The sequence below is a fragment of the Maylandia zebra genome, linkage group LG14 (assembly GCF_041146795.1).
Source record: "Maylandia zebra isolate NMK-2024a linkage group LG14, Mzebra_GT3a, whole genome shotgun sequence".
In the NCBI taxonomy this organism is placed as follows: domain Eukaryota; kingdom Metazoa; phylum Chordata; class Actinopteri; order Cichliformes; family Cichlidae; genus Maylandia; species Maylandia zebra.
This window is the reverse complement of record NC_135180.1, coordinates 8,981,966-9,000,952: the sequence shown is the minus strand read 5'-3', so window position 1 is coordinate 9,000,952 and position 18,987 is coordinate 8,981,966. Positions and strand designations below refer to the sequence as shown.

General features: G+C 40.9%; 1 protein-coding gene and 1 long non-coding RNA gene across 3 annotated transcripts; one reads left to right on the top strand and one right to left on the bottom strand.

Annotated features, from left to right (window-relative positions):
• Window position 1: 1 nt before the first annotated feature.
• On the top strand, window positions 2-6,297 carry psma6l (proteasome 20S subunit alpha 6, like). The gene is made up of 7 exons (XM_004562778.5): window positions 2-231; window positions 731-825; window positions 1,796-1,877; window positions 2,040-2,195; window positions 2,388-2,566; window positions 5,408-5,502; window positions 5,795-6,297. Exons 1-7 carry the CDS (start codon window positions 156-158, stop codon window positions 5,850-5,852), a joined length of 741 nt encoding a protein of 246 aa, XP_004562835.1. The 5' UTR covers window positions 2-155; the 3' UTR covers window positions 5,853-6,297.
• Window positions 6,298-6,912: 615 nt separating this feature from the next.
• On the bottom strand, window positions 6,913-18,521 carry LOC143422029 (uncharacterized). Of its 2 annotated transcripts, none has more exons than XR_013101625.1 (2): window positions 16,088-18,521; window positions 6,913-7,914 (listed from the first exon to the last, which is right to left on the bottom strand). It is a non-coding gene; the product is annotated as an uncharacterized LOC143422029 (long non-coding RNA). The 2 variants fall into 2 exon arrangements; XR_013101626.1 differs by having other exon boundaries at window positions 18,293-18,521.
• Between the last annotated feature and the right edge of the window lie 466 nt (window positions 18,522-18,987).

The following is an 18,987-nucleotide window of genomic DNA, read 5'->3' as shown; positions in this document are numbered from 1 at the left end:
GTCGGGGAAGTTACTCCATTAGCCTGCTTTCACGGCAGTAGCACAGGCATGTCATTTCCTATTATCTGACTCTTGAAAAACACTCGAAGTATCGATTATTTGCGTGCTCATATAGACATATTGAGTAAAGTTCACCTGAGGTCACAAGGAGGAAGATGTCCCGAGGGTCCAACGCAGGTTTTGACCGACACATCACCATTTTTTCACCAGAGGGCCGCCTGTACCAAGTCGGTAAGGGACATTTTCTGTTGTGTGTTAGCTAACAGCAAACCCGGACCATGCCTAGTGTACAGTACAGTAGCACAGTCATTACCAGGTGTGAGCTACCTGCTGCTGCTAATCGAAACAACACTACAAGAACATGATGGAGCAAAAGTAGCTAGCTTCTTCTGGTTTCGGTGCGGAGTACGGTTAGCGTCCAAGTTGAACACGTACTAGTTGCTATACCTGTTTTTACTCAAGCTTGAATGTTTATAACCTAGTTAAATTGCAATATGAATAACTGCACACAGTTAGTAGTTAGTTTGAGTTAGTTTTATTCTTTATGTGTGCTTTTAGTGTTTGAAGTATCCCGAAAAGAGAAAAAAATAGTTCCTCTAAGTTGTTTTCCTAACTATCATGGGCTAACTCGGTGCCTTCCCCCTCATAAATTAAATAATCAGATTAAAAAAATAAAGGGGGAGGTTTATGTTGTTATTTTTTCTCATATGTGTCTTGTGCTGCGATGCAGAGTATGCCTTCAAAGCCATCTCTCAGGGCGGGTTGACCTCCGTTGGGATCCGGGGTAAGGACACCTCGGTGGTGGTCACACAAAAGAAAGTTCCGGTAAGACCTCAAACGCGTCTCACTAGTGATGATGCTTATGATGATGATGTGAGCTGAAGCCAAACAGTGAGGCCACTTATGACTCAAAGCATGTCAGCAAAAAGCTTGAATAAGATACCCTGTATATAACGCGATAGGGCCTCAAACACACCTTTGGCATGTTTTTTATTCTCCTATGTCAGCTTCATCATCTAGTCACTGCAGTTATGGATGTTATGGAGTGTGCACGGATCCAGATATGATCCAGGAGACCCATTCATTTATCCAATTTAGGGTTACAGGAGGGCTGGAACTATGATAGGGTGAAAGGCAGGGTCTTTCAGAGACCACAAAGGCCTTCTGGAGAAAGGTTTTAATGCCAGACAAGACAAATATTGAGCTATTTGGCCACAATGGCAAGAGGTATGTTAGAGGAGTAAAGCTGCGGCTTTCAAACCCAAGAGCACTCACTGTATAAGCTGTCAAGCATAGTAGTGGTCTTAAGTTGCCCTTGGGCTGTTTTGCTGTACCAGTGGTACTGGTACAAGATGTAGCAGTACCCAAAGAACCAACCTTAGCCCTGTTGAAAATTTGTGGACTATGCTTCAGATGTCATGATGTTCCTAAAAACCAAAATAAATGAACTCTACCAATTCGAGCAGAAGGACTGGTCATATATCCAGCCAGAATTATACTAGAACCTTTTTGATGGCTACCAAAAGTGTCCAGCTTGCTAAGGCACATTTAACCAATGATTAGTGGGGGTGTCTGTATATAATTGATCCCATGTATAAATATTTCATCCTATGTGAATTAGAGAAAAAGACCCTGGAAAAAGAACATCACAAAAAACAAAAGAAAAGGAAAAAGGAAATTATCAGAAGATCAAAGTGCTTAAAACCATCAGAGATGCATTTCATGAGTCTAAATTGTTACTTTGACAAAATACTGCAGTGTCTAGATTTATAAAGTTGGATCATTTTTCCTACAGGATAAGCTGCTGGACTCTTCCACTGTGACCAACATGTTCAAACTAACACCTCGCATTGGCTGCGTGATGACCGGGCACAATGGTATGTATACATCACTTAACAGCATGCATTTCATTATGATAATGTGTATGCTGTGCTGTCATAAATAATAATGAATAAATATGAGACGTGATGTATGTGTTGTTAAAGTGTTGATGTTCTTTTTGTGTGTAATTACACTCAAATCCTGTTGTTTCTGTGCAGCTGACAGTCGTTCCCAGGTTCACCGGGCCCGAGTGGAAGCTGGGGAATGGAAGTATAAATTTGGTTATGACATCACGGCAGACGTGTTGTGTCGCAGGTTGGCTGATATCTCTCAGGTGTACACGCAGAATGCTGAAATGAGACCTCTAGGCTGCTGTAAGTAGGCGCTTACGTGCATTTTCACATTTTATTTGCGTTAATATATAGATATAATTAATAGTTAAGACAGTTTAATTTAAGGGACACATTAATAACACATATAAGAGCTCATTAAAAACTGACTGCATGTGCACTGAATGTTCACAATCTGAAGGACGGCTGTCTTAAGTTGTCCCCGTGTGCTCCCAGGTATGATCATGGTGGCCATTGACCCCCAGCACGGTCCTGTCCTTTATAAATGTGACCCGGCAGGCTATTACTGTGGCTTCAGAGCCACGGCGGTTGGAGCCAAACAGACGGAGGCTAACAGCTACCTGGAGAAGAAGCTGAAGAAAAAGCCAGAACTCAACCATGACAGGACAGTGCAGGTAAAATGAAGCTTGATGAAAACACACTTTCTCTGAATTATTGATGCGATGCCTCCAATTTTAGTCGAAAAGGTGAGTTATGCGGTGGTGGTAAAAGCTGCTGGGTGGAATCGAAAGGATTGTCCTCCAACAGAAAGGCCAAGGTATACCAACAGTGTCCCTGAATAAAACACTGGATTCCTGTCTGTCGTTATACAGGATGTTTTTACATCCTGCAAAAGTCAAATCTGTGCCTTTATCACTGGTATAGTCACTGCCTTGAAATTATCTGCCTCACCTAGGATTAGCTCATCATACATTGTTGAATTTGTTTTTCCTATACCTGCTCATTCCCAGAATAGCAGCCTCTGATGCACTTGGCCTTTTACCTTTGTTAGAATATCAACATCTCAGTGGTTGTATGTCAGTGAAGGAGAGGGTGTTGCATGATTTCAGCATCTCTGATTGAGATATGATTTACAAGAGGATGACCTGTGAGCAAACAGGTCAATGTGACAATGAACCATAGCAGCCTGTCCTTATAACAGTTTCACATTGCCATTCATGTGACTCTGAACTTACCTCATAAAGTGTGACGTTTCCAGTAACATGAACCCTGCTTACATGTCTCAGGTCATCTCACCTGTAAAGAATCACTGATGCTGGCCTTACACCAAATAACTCTCAGGCAATATCAGTGTCGAAGACAAATGTCCCGTGTCACGACAAAATATTGGCAGTTTTCTGTCATCTCGATTGTCTCAGTCAAAGCTGCCTTAAGTTGGTGTTGTTGTCGTCTCCATATTCCATAGGAATCACCCACGTTTGATTCAGTTGTAAGTCTTTGGTCATGGCTCAGGCAAATCACTTTCATGAACATGGTTGACACCCAGTAGCTTCTCTTCCTCCGGTCTCATTCTCAGTGGCATCTTATGTATGCAGCACCTTCTGTTTAATGCTCAGTTGTCCAGCATTGTGTGATATTGTTAAAGGCAATTTGGTTACTTGGAAATAATAACCCTGAAAAAAATTCCCAGTGTTTGCAAAATCTTACAATCTATGACTACAAACTTTCAGTCAAGACACAGCATCTCTAGATGCTTCAGAAGTGCTTTTAAAGTCTTCTAGTGTGTGGTTGGCATTATACATTTTGTGTGACGATCGCTAAAACTGCCTGCTGAGTTGTCTATGATGTATTTAACGACATACACTATATGGACAAAAGTGTTGGGCCGCACCTCTTAATCTTTGAATTCAAGTATTGCCAGTCCCATTGCCACATGTGTACAAAGTCATGCACCGAGCAATGCAGTCTGCCACAAACGATTATTTTGAGAGTCGACTAGTCACCGTTATTTTTGCGATTAGTCGACTAATCAGATCATGCATCCATTGGACGTAAAACGTACAGCTTACTGCACCAGCAGCATCTGCTCTTATATAACTATCATTAGCTTACAGCTTGAAGTATTTAAGGTATGTGCTAACTAAAAATAAGGACAAGATGATAGTTTGTTAAATTTTAATGAAATCTGCAGGTTGTTTCAGTGAAGTTTAATAAACTCAGCCGTCTGCTCCTTGCTATCTAAAATATAACAGGACACTGGAGTAAATTCTCCAGCATCTCACACTTCTGATAATCAGTTGTCTGCTTGACGTTTATTCAGCTGTGTAAAAACTTTATTTCTCAGCCAAACCGATTTACTCAGGAACAAATAAAATACTAAAAAAGCCAAAGAATAACATTTTTAAGTTATCTAAGTGACTTATATTACATGTTTAACCTGCGTAGCGAAAGACGGCGGTGGGTTTGAAAACGATTTGCCGGGAGTCCGGTGTTCTCACGGGCTCTAGTGAGCCTAGCCCCCGGCTAGCTATCGAGCTAGTGGGTAACAGACGTCTCCGAAAACGTCAGAGCGCTTTTGAAAATATGTGGTGTCTTGATAAACTGAGCAGATATTTGAGGTTTACACAGCTACATTCAGCCTGAAAATATGTTAAACTTTTTTTTTGTGACCCAAAAAGAATAATAAGAGTAATATTAAAACTAACTAGCTGCCGCCATTGTTGGAAACTGAGCTGGGCTGCGCTATGAATTCTGGGACAGAGCTTCTTCTTCTTCGGGGTGTAACGGCAGCTGGCATCCTTGTACATGCAGTGCTGCCATCTTCTGTTTCAGTCCGTTATTACACTCAGCGCACCAGCTGTCTCAGTAACTGCAGAGGTTCAAACCTTCTCTAACATTAACGTCAACAGAAGAGTGTGCACTGGGAGCTTCACGGCCTGGGTTCCCTGTGACCAACAGGATTCTGTAGGTATAATGTGTAGGCCTGTGCTTTAGTCCATATATTGTATCTTTTGCAGTGTAAACCCTAATGTGTCCTGATGTGTCCCTTGAAAAATGAGCCATGAGGGCAGATGTGGTGGTACTTTTTCTTTTGTCCTGTTCCCTTTTTGTTCAGCCAGTGTCAACATTTAGAGGGGTTTAAACGTCAAATCTGACTTGGCCTTTAAAAACCTGAATACTAGTGGTCACCTGAGCACACTATAGAAGCAGGTGTAAACCATGATTTTGTTCATGATGTTGGAGTCAGGCCAGTTAACCAAGTGTAAACTGAACCAAGCCTGAAAATCGCCCAATGCCAGAGAATCAACCAGCATTCCTCAAAACTATTAAAACCTTTTGAATGACTTGCAATACAACCTGTGTTGTAGGAAAACGCACCTGAAACAACATTTTCCTTTCGGCTTTCTCTCCTCTGTGCACCTTGTTAGTCTGTGAAGTTGTACTCTGCTTTCGCTCTGACCGAAAATCCTCTTTAATGTTCTGACTGAAGGATTTTTTCTTTCCTGTCTTTCCAGTTGGCCATTTCCTGTCTGTCCTCTGTCCTGTCAGTGGACTTCAAGGCCAGTGAGCTGGAGATCGGCATAGTGACCAAAGACAAACCTAAGTTCAGGTAACTTCATTCACACACTGGTTTCACCACATGGGTCATGACTGAGGTTCTGCTCTAGATTTTTACCCTGAAAGAAACGTGGCATTGTTTATTATTTTAGGTGCTTTTATTGCAAATACGAGTTTACTTTTTTGTTTTGGTTCATTCCGTTTATATTGTTTGTCAGATGCTTTTTATTTTTTTGTCAGTCTGGTAATTATACAGGATTTGAATCTCTCTGTTTTGAAGGACTTAACATGGCCATGTCTGACTTCTGTTCTTCCACTTTTCCTCCCTCCTCTCCTTCTGGCAGGACACTCGCTGAAGAAGAAATTGAAACCCACTTGGTTGCCATAGCAGAGCGGGAGTAGAGACACCCTTGCAAACATTGGTCTGTGATTTATCATAGTCTGCTATAGTCGGTGTGCTTGATTTAGTCTAATTTACCAATGCTGTTCCACTGTACACAGTCGGTCACCTCATATCCAGACAGATTAATCAAGCGCACCTGATGAAGAAACTGTGCTAAAAAGGATCGATACATGTTTGATTCATAGTGATAGGACACATGTCTCCAGTGGGCTTTTTTAAAACAGTTCTGTATAGAGTAGTAATGCCATTTTTAAATTTTGATCTTGCACCTAAAGCGACTAGCTAAACTTTTGTTGGATGCTGGTTTGTGCATAATATTTATCATACAGCATTTTTAGGACTGTATGTTTATAACAACACTCTCCAAAGATCATAATAAAACTGTCCCTGGGAGTCATACTTAATGCTTTTTAAGCAACTCACAATAAAACTGAATGCAAAGAAGACTGAGCAATGTCGTGTGTTGGTTTAACGTGAACGGATTAAGGATAAGGATACGTATTCATGAGCAAGAACTAAGGATCCAGGATTTAGACGGGGTAGACTAATGAGGCCATTAGAAACATTCATGTGTTCATTTATGTTAGCTGCAGCTAAAGCAGATTTAATTTTAAAAAGCAATCACAGTTTATGAGGCTCTTGTGTTGAAATGTATGTGGCTTCTCTGCCTGTTCTTCACTGTTGAATGTCCTGCGTTTCTTCTTGTGACCACTAGATGGCAGTGGTGTGCCTGCTTCCAGCCTCTGAGTATTTCATAACACAATTTGTTCTTCTTTGTACTTTTCTATTTACAGAAATCTATTTTGACTCTTGTAAACTATTACGCTTCCAAGTCTTTGGGGATTGCGTGTCTGTATGTGTGTCACACTGCCAATCGTGCATTTCCACTTTGTTATTTGTCCCTTGTTGTGTGTCTTGCCAGTCCACCAGAAAGACACACTGTGACCCACCATTTACAAAATGTCACCTGGCAGTCTGAAAGGATAAGTGTTTCTCAGCCACGCACGCACATATTCACTCTTAAAATGAACACGTACAATGACAGAGAACAGCAGCGTGTTTATGCTTTTACTTTATTATTAGAAGCAGATTACATGAATATCCTGTTAGTTTACAGAAGTTAAACTGTGATCCTACATTATTAATAATGCTGATTCTCTCATTGACAACAATATTTATTACTTACCTGCCAAGTAGTTTCACAGTATTCACTGCCCTGAAATTGTCTTAAACAAATACTGTACCGTTGCAATATCTCTATGGTAGCCATGTGATGTTACACATCATACACGTGTTTGTTCTGCACCAGTTTCCAGTAGTTTGTGTTTCATCTTGTTTGTTGTTTATGAGCTCTCTTTGCTCCTCGGTGCTGTCCTGTTTCCTTACCACCCCCAGCTGCCCCACAGCCTGCTGAGGTCTCTTCTTTCCCACAGTCACCAAGTGGTCTGGGGGTTGTTCCATTCATTAGAATTTACATCTGATATTTCAGGGTCTTTACCTTACAGTGTAAAGCTCATAGAGATAACTGCTGTTGTGAACTGGTGCTATGTAATGTAACTTTACTAATGCCCATCCAATAATACATTTTAAAGTTAAGATTAATACTTTAAGGTCATTTGAAAGCTTACAGGACTGAGAAGAAGGATATTTAAAGACTAGATTCTCAATTTGTTTGCAGACACATTAAGGATTTAGACTGAGAGCATCAAAAAGCCCTGCTAGTCTTGTTAAAGCTCCTAGTGGTTGGAGCACGGTCCTAAGTTGCATTGATAGGCTTTAAGTGTCTCGCCTTCAATTACTTTATGGGAGCATTTCTGTACTTCTTAGATAACATAAGATTGTGTATTAAGGTATAAGCGTTGGCACATAAACTCTTATGATGGCCTGTTTTAACAGGATGGGAACAGTGCTGCAGTGTAGCATAAAGATCATATATATATATGTGTGTGTGTGTGTGTGTGTGTGTGTGTGTGTGTGTGTGTAAATCTTTCAGTTTAGCATTTTAACCGGTAAAACCAGCTGGCTCTTCAACCCCCATTGCTGCATTGCATGCACAGGAACCTGGAAAAACACAGAACACAAAGAACGCTGTCAGCACTGGCAGGTTCATAGTTTACATAAATGCAGACAGACATGAAAAAGTCTCCACCAATAAAAGTGTTGAACTCGTAGATATGCTAGCTATACTTAGTGGATCCACACCGCAAAAGTTAGTTGGAGTACTGCAACCTTTACATGTTCCAGTCCCCAGTTTTTAGATACTTTATTCTGGCAGAAACATTGACTGTTACAGCCATGGACTGTATACAAAAGATGGACATGGCCACCATAAAGCAGACTGAGAAGCCACTGCATGCTGATTAGCTAGCAATTTGTCAAACAAAGTGAAGCATATCCTGCTTTATCCTCCTTTTTTACTTTAATTAAGTCTGTGATTAGCACATAAAACATTTTGTTATATAATATATGATTTGCAACTAGCAATTGAGATCATAACTAATTAAAACGTGTTTACTGAGATCAAACAGCAAGAAAACTGAAGGGATGTTCTCCCCTAGACCTCTACACAATTGGACTCAAGTCACACCCATTCTGGCTATTAAAAGGACAGATCTATGTCACTTTTCAGAGCTGGTAGCATTGTCCATCTTTTATATACAGTCTATAACTCTAGCACAGGGGTTATATAACAGCAATGTGAATGGTCTCTTCATTTAAGTTTCAAACTGCAGTAACAAAATATCTTTAATGAAAAAGACCAATCTGTGCTTGAGATTAATTTAGGGATTACCACACAGTAGGACAGAGGAAGGTGGAAAGGGAGGTCCTATTTTAAGCTGTTTTAAAATTAATTATAGTAGAAGATGTAAGTGAAGATTTTTATGGGAAAAGAAGACATGACAGAAGATTTACAGGATTGGAAAGAAAATGACTGAAGTGGATCTTTAAATTTGAAAAAATAAAGACTTTGTAATGGAAAAGAAATATCACCACACACAATTAACTATAAGACCGCTCCCCTTTCATTTTCTTATGGTGTATTATTGAATACTAGATGTTTTATAAAACTTTAAGAATAATTAAACAGTTAATTTATATATATGTGTATTTTCATAAACATCTTTATAGTTTTTTTTCTCTTAAGGTCATACCCCTGCCCACTGCTATCAAGACTTGCTCGTCTTATTCTATGGTGTATTTAACAAAGTGGTGCCTTTTTAATTTTTGAATTGATTTGTACTCAGACTCCCCTAAGTATCTTTTCCCATGTCCTCTCCTCACCACATACCCTTCATTTTTCCCTGTGCCTTTTTTTCTCATCCCTACAAACACACCACTTCTCTCGTATTCGCAGCCCCATAACCCTCTTTTTCCTCAGGCACCTTCACCTCACAGCTGTTCTGCTCCTCTCTGTTCTGGCCATACCTCAAGCGCTAATGCCACCTGTTTCTTACCTCCATGCCTGAACTCCTGCAGCTCATACCCCTCTACCTCGCATTTATCCTTCCTTTTCCCCCATCACTCCCCCACCATATGAAATGTTGACCCTGTGGCTGGTGTCTCCTGGTACTGTGAGTGCCTGCCAAGCTAAATGGGCCCAGAGCACTGGCCATGTGTGTGTGTGTGTGGGGGGTCACAGCGTGGGGATTAGGTGTGTGTGAGTGATTGAGGGTGACAGCGGCCCTAGCATTAGGTGCCCTGTGGCAGATTTCGTAGGCCTGTTTTAGACACACTAAGCTGGATTTACCAGCAGCAGTGTGTCAGCAGTGATGCAGTCTGGTTGGACCTCCTACAGAACACACACACACACACACACACACACACACACACACACACACACACACACACACACACACACACACACACACACACACACACACACAGGACCCAGCAATCCACCTGTAACCAGTCTTGGCTGTCCCATTAACCCTTCCTTTCTGTCCATCATAACCTTTTTACACTCCTGTAAATATGCATCAGCAGCACAGTGGACCCCATGATGCAGGCAGGCCACTGTAGCGTGCTCTAAGTGTCCTCTGAATCTTGACAAACAACATCGAAACAAACAACGTTAAGGACACGTTGCATTTCAGTGCAACCAGTGGCTTACCTCACTTACCAGTACACTTACTCAATGGGTGAATTTTTACATATAAAGTTACACTTGTGTTGAATATTATGGCATTAAAAAAGCGTTTTACTTTGCTGACAAAAGAAGGCAAAAGAGAATATGGGTTAGCATGCAGTCAGTCTCATGACCATCAGACAATGCTCATGATGTAGCCTCCAGCTCTTCTGAGATGGCTTTCATTTCTGCTGTGAAGGTGTGATTGTTAAAAAAAAAAGAGCACACACACACATGCAGATGTGTAGCTACATCTATATATTGTGTTTCCTGCAAATTGTATGTCCCTTGCATGAGCAGTACTATATGATTGAAATCACAATTATGGTTTTTCTTTGCCACTGAGTTGCATGCTGGGTAGATTGCTGTGTATGTGTGGTCACTTTAGTACTTTGTGAGAGGGCCTCTCAATCTGCACATGTGTATTGATGCTCAATTGTCTGTGTATATGTGTGTGTTTTATGTGATACCCATGCACCACTATTTGCACACCTTTGTCCGTCTGTGTGAGTGTGTGCACAAGTGTGCATTTGCGCGCCTGCTCACTCTCACATCTCTGTTACAGCCTGTCCATTGTGAACAAGAGTGTTGAGCAAGATCCTGACCCACCGGTGGGTACTAATCACACACATTCCTCAGGATTAAACAGCCAATTAACAATAAGAGCGCCATTGTCGCCCTGTCTCCTTGTGCGTCACACGTAAAAGGTTTTCTGTGTGTGTGTATGTGTACCGAGCGAGTGCGCGCGACTCTGTTTGTGTGCCGAGTGCATGTGCCTTTGGACGAGCACGAAGCCAAGGTGCTTTTCTGCTGATCAGAAAGAACTCTTTGTGCTCCTGTGGCGATGTGTTACAATATTAACATGAAATCGATGGCTTCATAACTGAGATTAAACAGAAACTGTGTGCAGCGTAAAAACAGCGTTGATAGAGAGAAAGATGTTCTGTAAATGCAAGATGTGTGTGTGTTTGTTTATGTGTATTTTGGCACAGTGTTCTTATTAATGAAGCAAGATAAACCAGGACCTACTGAGACAACAGTGGCAGCTCCACCCGCTACAGAGCAATAAACATTCCTTGTAATTCTACTCTGTTCTGTTCGTTAGTATATGCATTTGTGAGACTGTGTGTGTGTATGCATGATTGCATATATAAATGGTACCTTCAGTACCATTCAGTGTGTGTGTGTATGTGTGTGTGTGTCCATAGGGTGGGTGTATGCATCAGTGTGGCACGTGTCGGAGTGTGGCTGAGGATTAGTGAGGCTCAGGGCCTGTTGCTCCACTTCCATGATTATTACTGCTGTCTACTGCCATATGGGCTGGTGGTGTTGCAGGTGGTGGGTGGGGGTTCAAGCTACTGTACCACGCTACACACACACACACACACACACACACACACACACACACACACACACCCCACCTTTGTCCACCCACTGCAATAATGTCCCCCTTCTCCTCCACACCAGCACACACACATGATCAGAAGACACACACACACACACACGGTCTTTTATAAAGCATATAAAGCCATACATGAATGCACATATGAGCTTTGTCTTAACTAGCTGAAGCCTGTATGTGTGTTACATCTGGGGGACATAACTTCCCTGGAGACAGAAAGCATGTCCATATAGTGTAATTGAAAAATTTAGGTTTAAAACTTAGTGTAAGCTGTGTCTAAGTTGTGAATAGATGGGTAACAGGTACTACTTTAGTACCTGTGAGTCAGCAGGCAACTGCATGCCATACGGTCAGAGAGCAGTGGCCCGGGTTTGAGTCCGAACCTGAGTCTTTACCATACAATTATAAAGCGCTCTGAGGGTGCTGTTGTTGTGAATTAGTGCTACATAGTTAAAAAAAAATGCAAATTGAATTGAAGAGCACAGGCTGCCTTTTGATGTTAATTAAACACTGTGAATGCTTTTACATTAGCAGTTTTTCCACGGTTTTTACAGTTTAATCATATATTTTTAATGAATAATAATAAATAACTTTAAGCAAATGAAAAGTATTTAAGATAAGATAAGATAAGATAAGATAACTCTTTATTGTCATTGCACAGTCATACATAGTACAGTAGTACAATGAAATTGGAAAAACTGTCCTACGTCGGCACATGTAACACAACACGACACGATATGACACATCACAACGCAACACAAACAACACAACACAGTATATTAACTTAGTATAAAAAAGAAGAATAAGTGTATGTGTATTGCACACTGTTATTATTGCACATTAATTATTATTGCACCTTGTTATAAATATAAATATTATTGTTATCGTTTTAAACATTGTTACCTCCCCCTAAAAAGTCCAGGGAGGTATCCAGTCAGGTCAGCTATTTGCATTGATCAGGGCTATTGCCCTGTTGTAAAAGCTGTCCTTGAGTCTATTTGTTCGGGACCTCAGCAGCCTGAACCTCCTGCCAGACGGCAGCAGCTTAAACACCCGGTGTCCTGGGTGTGTGCAGTCCCGTAGGATGCTGCGTGCCCTCTTGAGACAGCGAGTGCTGTACAGGTCCTTCAGGGAGGGAAGAGGATGTCCAATGATTTTTTGGGCCATGTTGATGACCCTCTGGAGTGCCTTTCTGTGTGCTGTGGTGCAGCTGGAGAACCACACACCGATGCAATATGTCAGCACACTTTCAATGGAGCAGCGGTAGAAGACGGTCAGCAGCTCCTTCTTCAGCTCCATTTTTCTGAGGATTCTCAGAAAGTGGAGACGCTGTTGGGCCTTCTTTAAAACTGCAGAGGTGTTAGAGCTCCATTGAAGGTCTGTGTCTATGTGCACACCCAGAAACTTGAAACTGGAGACCCTTTCCACGCACTCCCCGTTGATGCTGACAGGCTGCAGCTCGGACTTCCTCCTTCTGAAGTCAACTACCAGTTCTTTTGTTTTGGTGGTATTGAGGTCCAGGTTGTTGTCTGCACACCAATCTGACAGCCTCTGAACTTCAGCTCTGTACGCAGTCTCATCTCCCCCTGAGATGATCCCCACCACGGTGGTATCATCTGCAAACTTGATGACTGTGTTGTCTGGGTGGGAACTAACACAGTCATGTGTGTACAGAGTGTACAGTAGGGGACTCAGTACACAGCCTTGTGGAGAGCCGGTGTTGAGGCTGAGGGCTGAGGAAAGATGAGGCCCCACTCTAACTCTCTGTACACGGTCTGAGAGGAAGTCTCTGATCCAGCGGCAGGTGGTGGAAGGAAGTCCAATTTCCAGCAGTTTATCTATTAGTCTGTCCGGAGTATCGTATTGAAAGCAGAGCTAAAGTCAACAAAGAGCAGCCTGGCGTAACGGCCCTGCACTTCCAGGTGAGAGATGGTGGTGTGGAGCGTTGTAGCAATGGCATCTTCAGTTGATCTGTTAGCTCTGTATGCAAACTGGAGCGGGTCGAGTGTGGGTGGCAGGCAGGACATGATGTGACGTCGGACCAGTTTCTCAAAGCACTTCATTATAACAGGTGTTAGAGCAACTGGTCGGTAGTCGTTGAGGCTGCTAATGTTAGTACGCTTTGGCAGTGGGACAATTGTGGCTGACTTTAGGCACGGCGGGATGCAGGACTGGGACAGTGAAGTGTTGAAGATCTTAGTGAAGACCCCAGCCAGCTGGTCTGCACACTCTTTTAGGACCTTTGCGGTTACCCCATCTGGTCCGGTGGATATTTGGTTTGCTATAAAGGTTACCTCAAATAATCAGTCAACATTATGAACTCCGTTTATTCCATAACATAACTTGTATTTTGAATGATCATTATCTACCTTTTCTTCAACCACAATTAAAATGAAGCCAGAATTTTGGATGAAACGCATCTGAAATGTATAAAAATCAAAGGTTTATTTATTTAAATAAGTACAAAAAGTATAACAATCAGGTATAATTTTATTGGACCAGATCCTGTTAAATGTAACAATTTAAATTGCACTTGCATAGAAAAATTCAATGAACAATTTACATGTAATTAAATTAGTTCAAGTCAGAATTTCGGGCATATGTGTGTGTGAGTGTGTGTACTTTTTTTTTCTTTTTATTGCATTTATTGAATTTGTATTCACTTCCAGTATTAAAAGTGAATATTTTGACATTGTTTGGTGATATTTTGGTATGCAGTTTCTCAGCTACAAGTGTATGAGTATGACGGTATGAACAGGTGTTAACACCCTAAAACCTCAGACAGTGATAGGGAGGGGGTTAAATGATGACTGGTATTGCACACACACACACACACCACCTGCTGCTGTCTGCAGTTGATTAGAGATCTGTCTACCAGAGAAGACAGCAGGACACACACATGCACGCATCAGGGGGTCTGCAGTCTGTGAAATTGATCAAGATGCTGGCCAGACATCATTTACAGATGAACTCATAGTCAGACTGATCCTCCTTCTTCTGTCATACACACACTTTGTGCCTCCACATGGGACCCAAAGGAGGCTGGAGTGCAGCACAGCTTCTTTAAGAAAAAAAAAAAACTCAGCAGAACTGCATCCTGCAACGACTGACGTCACGCATATCATACATTATGTATAATTACATTAATCTCATCTCATAAAACAACTGTCCACATAACACGCATGGTAATAAAACCAACACTTTAACACTTTAAAAGCTGAACCCTGAAACTGAAAATAAAAATTTTAAAATTATAATATTAATTATACAGCAATATTAATTTGCATAAGTGCATGAGTTTTCACTTTTATTCTATTTGCTGCAGGATGTAAAGAATTATTTATTTGTTTGTTTTTTTTGGGTGGGGGAGTGAGTGCATTTTATTGCTTAGAAATCTATTGTGTAATTTATTGAAGTTTATATAAGTTTACACCAGTCACACTAGTTTACACTAGGCATTCAGGGGTTAATTAAAACATTCACTAATATCATTCATCAGCCTGATAGCCACGACTCTATTCAAGGACGGGGCCTCATGTGACTGTATCATAAACATGGAAAAAATGTGAAAAAAAGTCTTTGGTTGCAGTTGATAAAAGCTGATAGTGTGAAGAAAAGGCGTTTTAGAATCACGGAAATAGGTTTGTATTTCTTTTTTAAAATGTCATAAATATAAATAACAAAGCATTAGTTTCTTCCAGGCTGTATTTACCATAAAAAATTCATGTGAAACCATTTTTCAGAGGTTTCCAAACATGCAATATATCACCAAAGAGACCACCAAGTATAAATATGACTGAAGTTTTAGCTGCATCAAATTTGTTAGAGATTCTTTAAAGTAGCTTGTTTGTATCCATATATACATAGCCACCAAGGTGCAAGTAAATTAAGTATCCAGCCCTGGTCTATATTTGTTGAGTATATGTTTATATATGCATCGCATTGTATAAGTGTTAACAGCCTAGATCCATGACAGACTGCTGGTAACCCAAATCCTTCTCAAAGGACGCGCTCACCCAAGCCCACGCATATGCATACGTATACACTAACAGTGTGCAGAAACATTGTAACAGCAGGACTATTCATTGTAACCTACACACAACTGTACATATATGAAATGTAAGCACTATCAGAGAGAGAGACACATGGTCTGACCTGGGCTCACGCAGAGTAATCCTTACACGAGTTAAATGAGGAGTTAACACTGACCTCGATACATACCCTCCAACAACAGCATTCATAGCTACATACAAACTCCTACAACAGATGTAGTATGAACATGTGTCGTCTGTGAATGACTTTCTATATGAATAGGCCAACTTGTATACTGAAAAACATGAGAGGCGGCACAGCGCTGACAGCGGGACCCTGAGAAAGCTCAGACTGGGTCTGTCACAACGCCCCTCCCATGCTCCCCCTCCATCTGCCTCTCTCTCTCTCTCTGTTCTTCCACTTTTTTCTGCCCTGTTTTATCATCACTCTAGTCAAGTCTTCCTTTCTTCCTTCTTCTCCACCCCATCCGCCCTAACTTTCCGCCCAGTTTCCTCCAGTTATAGACTTTTGTCGTCCGCCAGTCACTCACGGTAACTGTCGCATTCTTACCTTCTCGTTTGTGTCAGCCTGGCCGGTCTCACCCTCACTCACACACAAACACCACTGTGGCCTTTTCTCTCTCACAACAGCAACTTCCTATAATGTTCGTTTACCTTATCAAAACCGATCAATCCAGCCACAGAAGTTAAGGTCCAGGCTCTCCGTTCCAGTGCAGTGAGCGCTCAGTTCTCTCCATCCACCCTTCCTCTGTCAATCTGGCCACAAACCCCTCTTTCCTCCCTTTATCCCGAGGTAAGATACTTACTTTTCAGATAAAGCATATTATGATAAATCGGCTGAACTCTGTGCGCGTGTGTGTATGTGTGTGTAACTGTCTCACACACACACACATGCACACTATAAGCACACAGAGTGTACACAGACATACAAAAATACGCTGTGTATCGAACAATATGATGTCAGAGTATTTAACAGCTGGGGGAAATGTGTGTGTGTGTGTGGAGGGTTTGTGCATGTATGTGTATGTGTGTTTTAGGCCTTTTTGAATTTAATGGTTTTTGGTCTTTGTCGTGTTGCAAATGGCACAAAAACAGCTTTTTTCATCTCCATCATTCCCAAACACACACACACACACACACACACACACACACACACACACACACACACACACACACACACAAAGTAAAGGATTGGTAGTAAACAGAAGAGAAAGTTGTCTTTGAGCCGTTTTAGCATGGGAGGATTCAGAAAAAAGGGCTAGCTGCAAAATAAAGTAAATTTTCTGTCAGTAAAAAAGCCTCGGGAACATTTCATGAGCAATGACTGAGTGAAACTTCATTTCAATTCCAGTTTGAAATCCTTTTTTTATCCTTTGGAATTAAAACATTCAGACATCCATCTGAGCAGCGCTGAGCATACAGATGAGGAGGATTTCATATCTGAGTATTTTTCTTTCTTTTTTTTTAACTATAGCTGTCCAGAATGGATGAGTTTGCTCTCAGCTTCTTAGTTTATTGAAGGGCGTTCGCTAATGAAAAAGGGATGAGAGAAATAGTGGAGCATATGGGCAAATGTTCTCTAACAAAGTGGGATGGCAGTTAAGGTCAACAAGGGGAATAAAAGAGTTTGGAGAAAATGAAAACTAAATGAAAATACAATGGCAGTGTTTGCCTGTGGGACATGTATGTGTGCTTGTTTCAAAATGGGATGTTTACGAAATGCTGTGCCCTGCTGTGTGTGTGTGTGTGTGTGTGTGTGTGTGTAGGTGTTTGTCTGTGGGAGTATAGATTAGATGCACTAAGCCTCTTATGTGATGGTTGCCCTTAATTTGCTTCTACTCTGGGTCCTAGTGCGTCCAAACCACAAGCATCACGGAACAATTTCCAAAACAAACAACCCAGAAAACATTACTTGTCATGCAACAGTAAAATCTGCTGCTTTGAATAAGAGCATTAATATTTAGACTGGTACCTAGCCCTGTATCTTCGGGAGGGCTTATCTTTTTATGCACATTCAAGAGCACAATTTAAAGAGTAAAAATCACAAAGAAAATAACTTGGAGGACAAAAATAGTGACTGTACTAAATAATTCTGAATAAATGAGTCAACTTCCTAATGCTTTCATAATGCTTGTCTTGTTTTCTAAAACAATGGATGCGGCAGTTTTGGGACTTTTTTTCTTTAAATCTGGTGCAGCATTTAGGCTACAACCTAATGACGATTTTAAAAAAAAATCCTATATTTTATTATCTTATTAGGAACCTAAGAGTCTAATTTAGAACAGCTTTTCCATTTCAAAATACATGTACAATAACTAAAAATAACTATATACTAATATTTTACAACTATACTTTATAGCCTAATACAGTCCCAAATACAAATGTGTCATTTATAATTAGCACACAATACAGGCTATTTATGCTTTTGTTTAATATGCTCGCGTATATTGTCAACTGAGAAACTACTGATTAAATGAAGTTATTTTTTCTACTATAAGCTTATCAAATTCTACTGCTCATAACAAAAAAACATTTTTAACATAAAAAGTAAGAAAACAATGTATTTTCTGTTAGCTTATAACATAAAACATGTTAAAAAATGTACTTAAGACTCTGAGGGCAGGTGCTAGGAGAATGCGCGTGCACAGCACTACCGCGCTCGCGCCCTGACGCGCATCTGAGGTCTCGCTATTCCCGCCGTTTTTTTTTTCATGTCAGCTGGAGGTCTCGAGACAGTCTTGTCCTCGGACTCCCCACAGTTAGCTCAATTAGCTATCCTGCTAGCAGTTAGCTGTGTATAAACTACCCAACAACAACTGACAATAACAGCTAGACATACCAACAAACACACAGGCGTACCTGGATGCGGTAAGCAACTGAAGAGTCCACCGTATCCAAACCGTGAACAGCGCGCACACTGGAAGGCCTCCCACACACTGAGACCACCACACACACCTCAGCAGGTGAAGACATTTTATTCTGAGATTTGGAAACGCTCAAACACGCCGGTAAAATACTCTCTGTGGCTCTGTGTGTGTCTTTATATCTCCTGCTTTGGCTTTACAGAGCTAGATAAACCCCTTATACAGTTTGGGCTGTAGCTACATGTGTGTGTATGTGTGTGTGTGGATTTTAAACTATAAGAAATCCGATTCAATTAACAAGCGCAGAGAATCGGCTTTGGACACTGTGAAATTGTCTCGCTGTAGAGGATGGCACAGGCCAAACTAGCCCCGGGAGGAGACACAACGCATACACAAAGCTCAGCGATAATAAATACAACACCAGGACTGACAAAATAAACAAAGGGTAACGGAAACAAAAAAAACAAACAACCTTCTGTAATAATAGTGCGTACAAAATTATAAGATAACGAAATAACGTCGGACTTTGCAATAAAACATCTTTATCAGATACTTATAACACATTTAGAATTTAGGTATATAATCAGACCAGGGCCTGACAAATCAAATAAAACTAGTTTCAGATTATTATTATTATTATTATTATTATTATTATTATTATTATTATTATTATTATTATTGATTAAGTGA